This window comes from Erpetoichthys calabaricus, chromosome 13 (genome assembly GCF_900747795.2).
Source record: "Erpetoichthys calabaricus chromosome 13, fErpCal1.3, whole genome shotgun sequence".
NCBI classification, from domain to species: Eukaryota; Metazoa; Chordata; class Cladistia; order Polypteriformes; family Polypteridae; genus Erpetoichthys; species Erpetoichthys calabaricus.
Window position 1 is genome coordinate 139,839,354 of NC_041406.2, and position 14,783 is coordinate 139,854,136.

General features: G+C 41.4%; 1 protein-coding gene across 1 annotated transcript in view; it reads left to right on the top strand.

The window, feature by feature from the left end:
• Positions 1-14,557, top strand: part of scgn (secretagogin, EF-hand calcium binding protein) — a 40,652-nt gene extending 26,095 nt beyond the window's left edge. The window contains exons 6-11 of the mRNA XM_028817573.2: positions 2,281-2,358; positions 4,234-4,289; positions 4,404-4,449; positions 4,665-4,724; positions 10,454-10,522; positions 14,183-14,557. Coding sequence (XP_028673406.1) covers positions 2,281-2,358; positions 4,234-4,289; positions 4,404-4,449; positions 4,665-4,724; positions 10,454-10,522; positions 14,183-14,311 — 438 coding nt within the window. The 3' untranslated portion in view covers positions 14,312-14,557. The remainder of the gene's footprint in view (positions 1-2,280; positions 2,359-4,233; positions 4,290-4,403; positions 4,450-4,664; positions 4,725-10,453; positions 10,523-14,182) is intronic.
• The last annotated feature ends 226 nt before the right edge of the window (positions 14,558-14,783 follow it).

Here is a 14,783-nt window from a genome sequence, read left to right on the forward strand (position 1 = left end):
AATAAGAGTTAAAAAGACAAGGAGAGAAAATAATAACAAACCAAATAGTAATAAATATATAAATTGCATTGGTTGACTTAAGGTCTATATTGCACATTGGGATAATGATACAGAGCAGTTTTATTCTGAGTTCAGGGCCGTGATTGCTTTTGGATAAAAGCTGTTTCTAAGGCGGTCTCTCCTGGTTTTCATTGCTCTGTATCTCTCGCCCCGATGGCAAAAGCTGCAAGAGGCAATGACCGGGATGTGATGAATCCTGTGAAATGTCTATTGCTTTTTTGCGGCATTGGGAGGTGTAGATTTGTTCCAGAGTGAGGAGGGCACACCCAATTGTTCTCTCCACTGTCCTGACGACCCTGTGGTGCTCTTTCCTTTCTGAGGAAGTGCAGCTGCCGTACCACACACACAGTCCGTACGTGAGCACACTCTCGATGGAACAGTGATAAAAAGCAAGGAGCAGATTTTTTGGGAGATGGTTCTTTCTGAGAATTCTCAGAAAATACAGTCTCTGCTGCACATTCTTCAGCAGCTCCTTGGTGTTGGCACTCCAGGTCAGGTCATCCTCCAGCTCAATGCCCAGAAACCTGAACACCGGGACTCTCTCCACACAGGCCCCACCAATGATTAGTGGCTGGATGTCAGTTTTGTTTTTCTTAAAGTCAATAACAAGCTCCTTCATTTTTTTGGTGTTGAGGAGCAGGTTATTGACTGTGCACCACTCTGACAGTCACTCCACCTCGTCCCTGTATGCCAGCTCACCCTCCTTGCCCGACCACCGTCGTGTCATCCACAAACTTTATAATCTTGTTGCTATGGTGAGTAGGGACGCAGTCATATGTGTAGAGGAGTGGGCTGAGCACACAACACTGCGGCGTCCCGGTATTGAGGTTGAGAGCTGTGGATGTGTGGAGACCCAGCCTGACCCTCTGGGAGCGACCAGACAGGATCCACAAAGTTACTAAAATTTGTCTTTGATGAATAAAGGCACTAACAGGGCATAAACACCAACTTTCATCATCAGCAACGACTGAGTTCTAATTGGGACGCTGGCTGGAATGAAAACCTGTAGCCACTGCGGCCCTCCAGGACTGTGATTGAGGACCCCTGATTTAGATGCATGCAGATAGAAAACACAATAAGAGCCATGGAAAACAACTCCTCTGTGTCGGCTGTGTTGGTGTATTTGTTCCCCCATGACGGGCGTCTAATCGGGGAATGATACATGATGACCAGGATCCAATCGGAGAAGACCCATGTAATAAGTACAAACCAATCGGAGAGTTTGCGTTTTCACCCGTCCACACTACAACGCTGAGTCGCTGTTTTCAGAAATATGCGGCACTGGAGAATGTTTTGAAAAGCTGAAAATGCTGGGGTAGTGAGGACAAAAAGTGAGAAACGTAAACTAATGTCAGAATTTTTAAGACGAAACATAGTAGTGACTACATAGCCGTAGTCTGGGAATAAGCCAAAAATCAAGCGGATCAGACCACTAACCAAAAATTGAGGTACCAGAAAATGTCAGTAAAGTTCTAAAGCCATGAAGCTAATCATCACCAAAATAATCGTAACATAGGGATTATCAGGAAACTCGGACGAGACGTGGATACCAGAGATGACCTTTTATCCTGTTGTGGTGATGATGTCGGTGGCTGTGACCACACCTCTTGGCAACTGGACTCACAAAATGGAGTCACTCAAATACTTAAAGAAGATCTTGTACAAAACATCTTGTAGGAAGAAAGAAATATCGTTTTCATAGTCATTGGTCTTCTAAATCCCTAAATAGACATACAGTACACTTAAAACTGTTCAGAGGAACCCACCAAAAATTAGTAAGCACTGCTAATTGAATAACAAGAAGAGAAGCTTAAGATGAGTCCCTGGCCCAGGAATGAAACTCTGGCTAAACCATGACAGACACCCCTTGATGCTGGTACAGATGAACCTGAAACACGTGTGGGTCACTTGGGCAGGACTGTGGGCATGATCTTGAACCACCCTTCAATCAGACGACCTTGGAATCGGGATCAGAAGAGAACAGAGAGAGGACTTGCATGGAGTGAAGGAGAAGGATGTCGAGCATAAAGTCTGAGGAAGAAGGAGTCGAGTGGAAGGCGTCGTCAAGCCCCATAGGACATCACGTTTTTCGCTGTTGTTTATCGGTGATCCGTTCCCTTATTTTTTTCCCATTTACCCTAACCCTCCTTTAGGGTTCCTTGTCAGCTCACCAAGTGCCCTCTGCAGTTCAAACGGTTTTATTTTCTGTTCTTTCCACAGGATTTTCTGAAGGATCTGTTTCACCAGCATAAGAAAGTCATTTCACCGAAGAAACTTCAGGAGTACACAGACACAATGGTAAGGTTAAGGTTATCTTTTGGAGTTGTTTCATTGAACCTGATTATTCCAATTCAGTGTCTGAGGGAAGCCTGAGCCCATTTTGGCAGCAGTGGACTTGGGCAGGCGTTACGATTTGGTAGACCGTAATGTTCTGCATCTTATAAGTTTTGCTCAAGGGTTCCTAGTCAGTTTTCGGGTGGTTTTTATTCACTCGGTGTTACAATCTAAAATGAAATCTTCTGGGACTTCACGCAGAAAGTGGGTTATACTAGTGAAGAAAATTTAGCTATGGTCCTAAAATAGCAGAAATAAGGCGCCTTTGGGGGGGAGCTGGGTGACGAAACAATAGAGAACACTTGGCCTATTGTGTACAAATGTAACAAATTACGGTTGATCATGAATTCTGAACATGTACTGAATGTACCGGGGACTGTGCCCTAATTACAATAAACGTTTTGCCCAACAGTAAAGTGTCCACCAGGTTTTTCTGCTACCAATTGAATTTTTGGATTCTCACGACGGATCAGGTCATAAGCTTTCGATAAAGACCAAGATGAAGGTTTTAGCTTCATTAGTGACAGATAGGCAGACATATTAGCATTTTACATATAAAGATTTTAAAAACATATTTTTTGTAAATACCGCATCACCATTTTGTTGCTTTGATGCCCACCTGAGCAACTAAGACGTTCTGTTTCCAGCACGTTTACTGTGGAGACAAGGAGATAATGGAAATTTGTTCCTTTTATTTTGTTCTATATAAGAATTTATGTGTAAAAAGTTTAGTTTATGATGGAACGTGCCATGATTTGGATTTGCTGTCCGCTCATTTGGATGATGATGATGATGATGATGATACTTTTATATTGTGCTTTTCTCACTACTCAAAGCTCTTCAGTGAGTGGGGAGCCACTTCTACCACCACCAATGTGTAGCACCCACATGGATGATGTGACGGCAGCCATTTTTGTGCCAGTGCACTTGCCACACATTAGCTGTTAGGTGGTGAAGTGGCAAGAGAAAGAGACAATTAGAGACGCGGCATAATTAAGGGGCCAGAATTACTAGGCCATGGTGGGCAATTTAGCTAGGACATACATACAGAGATACACCCAACTCTTTACCAATGATGCCCAGGGATGTTTTATGACCACAGAGAGTCAGGACCTCAGATTTCTATGCCTCATTTGAAAGATCGCACCATTTTTATAGCACAGTGTCCCTGTCACGGCACTGGGGTCCACACGTGGACCTTCAGGGTAAGCGTTCCCACTATGGACCTCCATCAGAGGGTAAAAAAAAAAAAGACAAATTTTGATTTCAAATTTCTGGGGCTAGGGATCTGCACTGGCAATCGGAAGGTTGCCAGTTCGAATCCCGTAAATGCCAATAGGGACTCTGCTCTGTTGGGCCCTTGAGCAAGGAAGGCCCGTAACCTGCAATTGCTGAGCGCTTTGAGTAGTGAGAAAAGCGCTATATAAATGCAAAGAATTATTATTATTAATATTTAAACATTTAAATTGAAGCATATATTTTAATATTTCAAATATTTGATGCAATTATTCTTGTTTATTTGCCCAGTGGGGGCTGGGCGGTGTTGAGGCCTCGGACCCCCTGCAGATTTTTTTTTTTTTCCCTCCCCTGTCCTCCTGGTCATCGGACCTTACTTTATTCTTTGTTATTTAGTATTGCCTAATCTTTTCTTTTTATATTTTTATTTTTTTTTTTATAATCTTGTAAACCACCTTGAGCTGCACCATTTGTATGAAAATGTGCTCTAGAAATAAATGTTGTTGTTTTATGATGATCCGCTCCTCATGAAGTAAATTGTTACAATTCTTATGAATTAGGGTGGCTTACACTAATTCAGACTGTTTGTTTTTTTCATTTTAGATGCAGATTTTTGACAAAAATAAGGATGGAAGACTGGACTTGAATGATCTGGCGAGGTATTGAGCTGAACAGTGGGCTCTGCTCACATCACTAAAGTAGTCGCTGAGACTCCATTGCACGGATAACTCGCACATTCAGTTTCTAATCTCCCTTTTCATGCCCTTTTACAGAATCCTTGCCCTGCAAGAAAACTTCCTGCTGCAGTTCAAAATGGATGTGAGTCTTGGTTTTGGAAATGCTCTGTGAGATGTTTGAAGGTTGAATAGTAGTAGCAGTAGAAGTCCTGATGGCTCTGGCAGCACAGAATAGGGAGGTCAGGCTGTGCAATTCAAAGCAATAGCAAAAGTCTCCAAAAAATCTTAAAGTATGTCTTACCAGAGGATCCTTTTGCTACTAAAAATATAAATGGTTGTTCTCTGCTTGACTTTCAGGCTTGCAGTAAGGACGAACGAAAACGCGACTTTGAGAAAATCTTTGCCCACTATGATGTTGTAAGTAAAATGTGAAGAACTCTGCACATGAATATTTCAAGTCTGAGCAGTTCCATATGTTCTGTCAAGGACTTTTGCTCATAACTCGTGTAGCAACTTTAAATTTTAAGAAGTGCTCTTTACAGAGGGAGTGACTCAAATCACTGCATGGACTACAATATGCAAGAATCGGTCTCTGTTGTCGTCATCGTCGTTTCAGGAACAGGCCTCACCCCAGGCACCCTGGCCCCAAACTCTGAAGGAAGACTTCCAGGCCTGCAAAGGCACAAAATGGGGCTCAGGCTTTTTAAAAATTCAAAGCTCTCAAAGTACTTACAAATGCCTTTCAAAAGAGAGGATAACCGTAAACCATTTTTTTTAAAGAAACAGATCAAGTCAAACAAAGGGCAACAATAATGCAGGAAGAAGAGAAGTCCAAACCAGCCCTCCAAAAATGGGGAAACCAACGACAGAAGAAAACAAATCTGATAAAACGAAAATAAATTTGATCCAATACTCGTAAAGAAATCTTTAACTCCACAAGCCACAATGAACCCCAAAGGGCCTTAACACCCCGCCATCAGTACATAAAGGCAGAGGGTGGGTCCCTCAGCAGTGATGATGGTCCTAGCTCTTGGAGTCCCACCCACAGAGCACAAGGACAATAGGCAAAAAAAAAAAACAAACAACACAGAACTAGGAAATAAAATTTCAATAAAATATTATCAACATAAAAACACATGAAAATAGTAATTCAAAAATAATAGAAACAGATAAAAAATGGAAAATAAACATAAGCCAGGGAACAAACTCGGGCAGAAACATAACAATTATGATTCATAGCGGCCTACACAGAGCACTGTAATGACACAAAGTGATTTAAATTGGTGTTTTCTTCTATTTTTTGTGCCTTTCCTTTAAATTGATTTTTCACACGATATGCGTCTATTTAGGGTTTTTTTTTTTTTTTTTGACCCAAGGAATGAATTTTCTGCATGAATTTCTTTCCCGGAAAAGATATTCATCATTATATTGCGTCACCCTTTTGTTTTAGGGTGACGTCACCATTTTCTGCAAGTTAATCTCGTGGTTTCCATGGAGATTTTACCCAGAAGGCATTGGGGCACAAACCGGGTGTGTGACCATATAAAGTTTGCCGTGTGTTTGAATGAACGACATACGAGTCGGCAGATCTTTAGTGTTTCATTCTTTGGTTCAAGGAATTACATTTCTGGCTCTGTGGTTACTGAAACTTTGCTCGATTTTCTGATTTTCTAACTACATCTGTCTCCACATCGTCCCGCGTAAAATATTTTCTTTCTCCTTGAGAGTTCCGAACGAGAAGGATGGAACAAAAGATTAAATGTTTATCGTTAAACAAACTTGGAGTCCAAACCAAAACGACAAAAACTAAAGAGGTGCTCTGATCTGCTTTTCTTTTGTATTTTCTGAGCTTCTTATAACTTTTTTGGGTGGGGAGTAGTTCAGAGGATTTTTTTTTTTTTTATTTGTTCTCGCTTTAGTCCTCGTTGCAAAGATCCTAAAATACGTCCTCATATTTCCATTCTGCCATTTTATGTTCAGATTGCAGACCACAGAAACATGCGGTGTGTGACGTCACCATCAAGCTGGCGTAAAGGTTAGTGCCGTGCACCTTCCGATTGTCCGAGACTACGGCTGCACCCAAACTCTCAAGCGCGTGTTTCTTTCTTTTTGGTATTTTTAGCTTGTTATTACAATGTCGGCTTATTGTTCGCTGAAACTTGGCGGACAGCAAGCTACACTTGAATTGGACTGAGACACGCCAAACTCTACTCGCCTTTAAATGTCTCACCCCACGTCTACGCAAATTCCCAATCAAAATCGTTAAACCAGTCAAAGTAAAGGTTTTATAAACGTAAAACATATCTTTTAAAAAGATGAAGCGTTAATCATAACCACAATTCCCCAATTCCAAAATGAATGCAGAAACAACAATAAATCAAAAAGTAAAGGCAACCTGAAAATTATGCATTAACCAAAATGGATAGACACTGACACAATACAACACATTCCTGATGGCTTATGGGTAATTAGAACACACACAGTGCTGCTCTCCCGTTTAGTCTCATTGAAGCCAAGGTCAGATGAACATGGACACTCCGAGGTGGGATGTCGTTGTTGAACAACATGCCATCGTGAGATTTACTTGGACAGAAGGAGTGAAACCTGCTGAGATTCAGCAAAGGATGTTGGCTCACTGCAGAAGTGAAAACCACATGATTCAACGAGAAATGTAGAAAGGTTTAAAGTGGGACGAACGAGTGTAACTGACAAGGCCTGATCTGGTCAATCATTAACATCACGCACACAAACCTAAAATCGACACGGTGATCGCTTTCATCAGAGAAGATCGATGAATTACACTGTCTGCTCTTGCTGCACATTTGGACCTCAGCTATGGATCTGCACATGTTGTAGTGGTGCATAAGAACTTGTTGTATCATAAGACTGCACAAAGTGGGCACCCAAAACAGCTTCCTGATCAGCACAAGCCATCATCCTTAACAGCGGGTGCGCCAGCAATCTCTGCCCTTCATCTTTTTGTTTTTTCCATTCTGTTATGGAATGTAAAATACGAGACATCACAGCGAAGAGCTTCTCCTCTGTTTGCGAGGTCCACAGCCCTCGTGCTGTCTGATGGAGGCAGTGCCGTGTGAAGGGTTAATAATAGCGGCGTCACGTTCAGCCGCAGTCTCGCCCCTTTGTTTTCTTTCTTCCATTCTGTTTACGTACATAAAACACGAGACATCAGACAGACGAGCTTCGCTTCTGTTTGTGAGATTTCAAAAGCTGCATGTTCCTTATTCTTCGTTGCTCCATTCTATGCATTGTACGTCCAGCTGAATGCTCATTGGTTCTCAACTCTCACACATAAAGACCCTCCGGGCCCCTCCCTAGTTAGTGCCAGTTGTTGGGTACGTCACATTAGATGATCAGCTTCACGGGGTTGCCAACTACCTCTGACTGGTTAGGATTATGTAAATGAAGGCTACCACTGAAAAAGTCGTCTAATGTGCCGTAGCCTTCAGTGAGCGAATACCCCTGAATATTATGCCATGCTGACATTTTCTAACTTGTTAAATTACGTCACTCGCAATTTGCAGGAAATCCCCGCCTCCAGGAAAAGCATGAATGTTGGCAAATGTTGACATCCTTGCTGTCTACAGAGGGAGACCAACACTTGTTTGGGTGCATTTAAATAAATGAGGAAGAACGTCAGACAGCCAGAACGCTTATAAACACCTAACAAGCACAAATGGCAGGTGTGGGAGCTGGCCTGGATACTGACAGGCGGACACCGATGGTTCAAGCACCAACACATGTTTATTGTACATTTCTATGTTACAAGTGCACACACAACCCAGTGCCCCTGCACCAATCGCCCTTCAGTCCTGGCCTCTCCAAATGCCTTTACTCTTCTTGACTGCCTCCACTCCTCTCCTCCGAGCTCCGTCCTCTTCCACCCGACTCCAGCCATCGAATGGAGGGAGGCAGCCCCTTTTATACCCACCCGGGTGTGCTCCTGGTGCCTCCCGATGAGCTTCTGCCGGCACTCCCTGATGTGGCGGAAGTGCCAGCTGTGCACCCGGAAGCACTCTGGGTGTCCCTGGTCTTCGCCCCCCCCCCAGCACTTCCAGGTGTGGCAGAAGTACTGAGGACCAGGGCTCTCCAGGCATTTGGGCACTCCCTGGTGGTGACCACAGGCCCCTATAGGGTTGAGCTTCCATGCTCCTTTCCCGTGGTCCCCAAAGCCACCAGGACGGTCGCCCCCTTGTGGTCCGGAGGAGGCATAATCGCCCTGGGTACTGCCCCCAGCTGCTTGCCACACAGGTTAGACGGCCCCACCACAAAGGGGAGCCAAAGAGTCAAGAAAATGGCAGAACAGACAAGTAAGTGCAAGCGACAGCTGACAGAAATGACCGGCAGTCCTGAGATTAAGTGGAGAGTTCAGAGAAGGTGTAACCTAGCAACAGGGGGTGCTGCGGGCTAATGGGGGGGGGCACATCCAGGGTCTCAGCCACGCATTGCCTGACATCATTAAACTTCAAAATGCTTTCAAGAATAAGAGATTCTTTAATTGTAGCATCAGATGAGAACACCTCAGCCCTGTAATTTCAAGAAGACGTCTAACAATTAGCCAGGTGTCCTGTCTGGGGCGTGACTCCCCGCTGCATAGGAATCTGAAATATAAAATTATTGGCTGTTTTTAGAGCTGCAGCTGTGGGGGACAACGGGAATATTAGTGACACATCTGTAGCATCCAGTTTGAATGTAATGTGCTCAAGGGCAGCGTCCGCATAGCCCCAAGGCCCATGTCATGAGGATCTGGACTTTGTGTTTTTATTTTTATTAATTTCTCTTTCTTTATGGCCTTTCCTAAAAATAATGGAGGGTAGCGTTTTTGGGGTTTTTAGAGGTCATGGAATGTTAAGGCCTGTATTTTGACATAAATTTTTAAATACGTCTTCCCAAGGTGCCAGTTCGTTGTTAGTTTCAAATCAGCTCTGCCATTGTTTGCTGCTTGTGATTCGAAGGTCGCCCGGCTGTGGATTGGGGAGACGTCTGGCAGTCTGTGACACGTGATTTCAATATCGCGGCAGTATGAAGGCCAGCGTCATACACACCTTTCGAGTTTGTGACAAACTCAAAACTTAAAGCGTTGTTAAAGATCTCTCTGGCTACAAATGTTTATTTTCTTGTCTTTTCACTTTTATGTGTTTTACGTGAAATATTCTGGTTTCATCTCTCAGTATACAATTTTGTCTCTCGTCCCGGCCATTGCCAAAATAAAACTCGCCCTCCCCGTTTCAGCTTCTCTACTCATCATTACTACAGTAGAGCTTCAATTATCCGAGGTAACGTCAACTGATGTTGCCTTGGATAGCTGAAAACTCGGATAAAATGGATGGCAGCTGTATGGAACTTTAATTAAGTAACAGACAGAACTAAACAAAGATAACTAACGATTAAAAAACGGCAAATAAAACCATAAGGAAAGCAAATGAGAGAAAAAAAAAAGAAAACCCAGGGCTGAGACTGACGTAAAAACCAATATGGGTCACTTCACTAAGAAATATTGAAATGAATTATATTTTTACTTTCTCGTATATGAATTATAGGGAAAGAATTTTAATCGTTCAAAGATTCAATGTCGAGATTTTGAAGAATCTCAACGTTTTACACCTCCCTGAGTATGAACATACCATTTTTGGAATTGTGTGTGTGTGTGTGTGTGTGTGTATAAGTACGATAACTTGAGAACACTTTCACTGAGGTGAATCAAATTTTGCATACAAGTATCGGGTACAAAAATGTAGATTTCTATCAACTTTTGGGTTATTTCCGTTAACCGGAAGTGGTACTTTACTTTTTATTCATGCAGCTGCAGAGTTCGATTTATTCAGCTTTAATTTTATAATAATTGTTCAATATATTATTAATTTGATTAGATTTTTTATGTTGAAGGTTATATAATGTACATAATATAAAAATATAATCCTTGTCTTGCGGTTTACTCCTCAAATATCCATCCCCATATCTGAGTATACGAGAAAGTCTAAGGGAGACCACTCCCGATTTTTATTTAGAAGATAGAATGAGGTGAGTGCCTTTCTATTAATTTAAATTTGAATTTATTTATAGGGTCATGCAATCTACCAAAAAAAAATCAATTTTGTAAAATTCTTTGTTTGTTTTTCCTTTAACAGAGTAAGACGGGGGCCCTGGAAGGACCTGAAGTGGACGGATTTGTTAAAGACATGATGGAACTGGTCAAGGTATAATGATTTACAAAATCAATTGAAATTAAAACCCTGAGGCTTTTGGAGAAAAGATGTACAAAATTATTCATAAAACACTGAGCGACAGCAATCATTTATATTACTAGATCATCAAAAAACAAAAAACAGTGTCGAGCGTTTTACATTTATAGTGGGAGATATGCAAAAAATGAATAAGAGTGAGCGATATCATTTATTTATGATGTTACTTATGGAAAGATGCAATAAGTCAGTGACTAATATTGTTAATTTCTTGTACCGTATTTGCAAGACATTAACGGTGAGCAGTTTCACTTATTTAGATTGCCAGGTATGCACAAATCCAAAAGAATCGATCTCTGATAGTCTTAATTCACGGTACCATACCGTCATGGTAAGGTAGAAACGTATCGCACAAAATCAGAAAAAGGATCAGGAGAAGAGATGTAGTCATGGTGGGGGGTGGGGGGGGATTGGTGGAGATTGTAACTAGGTAATCAAAAATACGCGCACCAAAACCATTAGACAAGTATCATAAATCAAAGTCGAGCAGAGGTACGTAAAATGAAATCTTATCACAATATACAGTAAGAATAAAAGGTTGTTATCCGTAATCTTGGATGGTGTTGTGACCTAAAGGACGGCCTTTATCCTGTCGTGTCAATGACGTCACAGTCTGAATGCTTCTGAATTGCTACCAAGGAAACCCGTAAATGAGCAGGATCAGGGAAGGGCCACGTTATTGGCACCAACCAATCAGAGCGCGATTAGAGTTTGCGTTTTTCAAAACGCTACGTTTTCTCCTCCACACAGCAAACAACATAGCAACAAAATGATAAAAATAAGAATACACAAGTCTTGAAGAAGTGTTAAAAGTGAAAACTATCGTAATAAACAGAATTATATTCAAAAACCCCATAAGGGAACAAAAAGTCCTGAAAATAAACAGAATGAACTAAATATGAAACTAGTATAGGGCAGATATGCCAAAAATTAAATAAAACAACAACCACTATCATTTATTTATAGAGCCAGATGTGCAAAATCTGAATCCAACAACAGGCGACGTCATTCATTTATAGTGCCAGATTTGAAAAAACAAAATAAAATAGCACCTAATATTAATACTCGTGTTTAAGTTCTCCCGCGGATAAGTCAGGACTTGATTTTACCGTATAATTTCTGGTATTTTATAATGTCGGTTGTATAAGTCGAATATGGAAAACTCACACCATTGGTCCAAGAGATTACGATATGCTAACGCCCACCTGAGAGAGTCACCACGGAGCACACGGCCTTTTTTAATTCTATGGATTGTGCCCACGTGACCACACGGTAATACCCAAATCATTCCAAAGCGACGTTTGCACTGTTTTGTGTTTTTTGTCTCTCACACCCTCACACATCTTTATCGTAACAGCATCCCTTATGGGATGGGATGGAGCGTTCGATCAGAAGAAAATATGAAGTTGGTTTTAAATTAAATGTCGTTGAAGTGGTGAAAGAAATCGGTAACTGCGCTCCTGCAACAAAACTCGATGTGTCTGAGAAACTGGGGCGAGATTGGAGGAGGCAAGAAGATGTAAAAAAAAAAAAAAAATGAATAAATAAGTGTTGCATTTTTGAACAGCCGTATAAGTCGGGGTCTGATTTTATGATTGCTTTTTCGGGGTTTCAAGACCCGACTTATATGAGAGTATATACAGTATATTCTGGAACATATGCAGAGTTTATTTTAGCATCATATATGCAAAAAATGAATTGCAAAACAGCGACGAACATCAGTTATTTATGATGTGTCATTACTGTCTGCCAGTACAATGTCAACTTAAACTAGCAAAGTTTTTAAATGTGAACAATTTCCGTCCACTGAGGTGTTTTCACGCCATTTCCAAACGTATCTCCGCCCACAGTAAATGACCGAACGACATAGCTGTCCGCTGACACTGAGCATGTGCACATCGGTGGAATTGTCCTCCATGCCACACAATAATTTGCAGTCTGCGTTTACACATTGAGAACATCGAGGGTGAATACGAAAAACAACAAAATGAGTTTGTTTTGTGTGGTCGTCAGTGTAAAGCGTGCAAAGGGACTTAGAAAATGTAATAGGCAGGGTCCAATCAGGGAAGGGCCACATATCAGGCACGAACCAATCAGAATGTGATTAGTGTCTGCGTTTGTCCCCCATGTTTATGCTGCAATTTCAAGGCAGCATTTCCAGAAGTTCACGACTCTGAGAGGTGTTTTCAAAAGTCTCCGTTTTCAGAGGTTAAAACCACAAGGATAGTGTGGACGATAGGTAGAAACGGAGATGAATGTCAGCATTTTTAAGTAAAAAAACAAGAGATAACGGCTCAGTAATATCGATGTCCAAGTTTATGGAGAGACTCTCACTCAAAAAAAAGAAAATCTTTTGTTTGTGATATTTATAATTCTTTGCATTTATATAGCGCTTTTCTCACTACTCAAAGCACTTACTTAGCAATTGCACCCTTGCTCAAGGGCACAACAGAGCAGAGTCCCTTTTTTTGGCATTTTACGGGATTCGAACCTCCAACCTTCCGATTGCCAGTGCAGATCTGTAGCCTCCGAGCCACCACTCCGCCTACATTTACATAATTAGGGAAAGTATCTTTAGGCAGCGGGAAGTTTGATTTATTTGCGATGGTGTACTGGCACCTCGGACGTGACAACTAGTTGTGGCATTGACTAAATATTAAATGATTCAATAATCAATTGTATGCCATCCAAGTTTGTATATTTTACCCCTCACTGTGCACTCTACGTTAGCTGGTTCCGGTGTGTTCTACATTCGTCTATGTTGCTGAATGGCCTTGTTGGTCCTTTTTTGGTTTTGTTAAATTGCTATCCCTGCTTAATGATTCCATGGTGACGTCACCACACCGCCATTGTTATTTTTGTTGCGGTGCTGTCACGCGATTGGTTGGCCCTCCACTCACACGCTTGTGAAATACGTTACTTCATGGCTGTTACAAGGACGAAGCCATTGGCACTTGAAGCAAAGAAAACTGCATTTGATGAAAACATGGAAAGAGTTTGGAATTTTCTTTAAAACTCAATAAAAGTACGCATTGATTTATTTTGTGGGACTGCGTAACAACTATTGTTGAAGAATGCAAAGCTCTTTATTATTTACAGTTGAAATTTTGGAAATTCTCTGTTTAGAATTTTAAACCATGATGCACGATATTATGCAGAACGGTAAACCTGACATTTTTTTCAATGTCAAATTTTAAACATTTGACCAAATAAATAAAGCATGGAGCACTAGGACTCTCGGCCCTTATATACTTTCGCAGTACCTCAAATTTGATCCAAATGCAACGTATGCGTACCGCCACCATTTTGATCACTGCTAACGACGGTGACGTTTTTTTGCCGTTTTCCCTTTGGATGTCTATTTCTTGGTTTGGACCCTCCTTATTTCTCGCCCCTCTTCCATTCCTGGTGTTCTTCTCATCGTATTTTTTTTTTCTTTTTCCAGCAACCCTCTCGATGAGTTCACAACAGCAACAGCTGATTTGTTTGCGGTCTTCTTCCTTAACCATATGTTCACCAGAAGTACCTAACCCTAATCCTACGTCGATAAGTAATTCCAGATTCACAAAGCCTCAACTAATCTTCTTCTTTTTGTTTTATTTGTTTCTTTCTTAGCCCAGCATCAGTGGATTAGACTTGGATAAGTTTCGCCAAATTCTTCTTCGACATTGCGATGTGAACCAGGATGGAAAAATTCAGAAGAATGAATTAGCTTTGTGCTTAGGGCTGAAAGTAAACCCCTAAAAGGGGGTCTTGTGAAGGATGCTTGTAACCTTCGGTGATTGATGAGTATCCTCTGTTGCTTTGTGTTTTATTTGTTTTGTTTTTTGTTTTTTTTGGTCCTGCGGTCTCCTGAAGCCTTGCATGACACTTAATGGTGAATCCTCTTGAATCCATCATGTACTTGCTGCTGTATGGTGTGTAACGAAACGTTTTAGCACAGAATTGTAATCATTTCTCAGGAAACAATAAAACTGAATGCTGAATTTACCCCTGTGGTCCACAAGTTCAAGTGTGTCACAAGTATGGCACAGCGGCGTGCACCGGACCACCTTAGGGTGCCAGTGTAACCAAATCAGGTCCTGAATTTCTGCAGGGATAATGACAGACACAGCATTGTGTATTTGCACTCTTTAATAAAGTCAATCAAACAACAGGCTTTAATATTCAATGATTAAAGTGGCTAAAATCACACAAGCCTATAAATATATTTGCT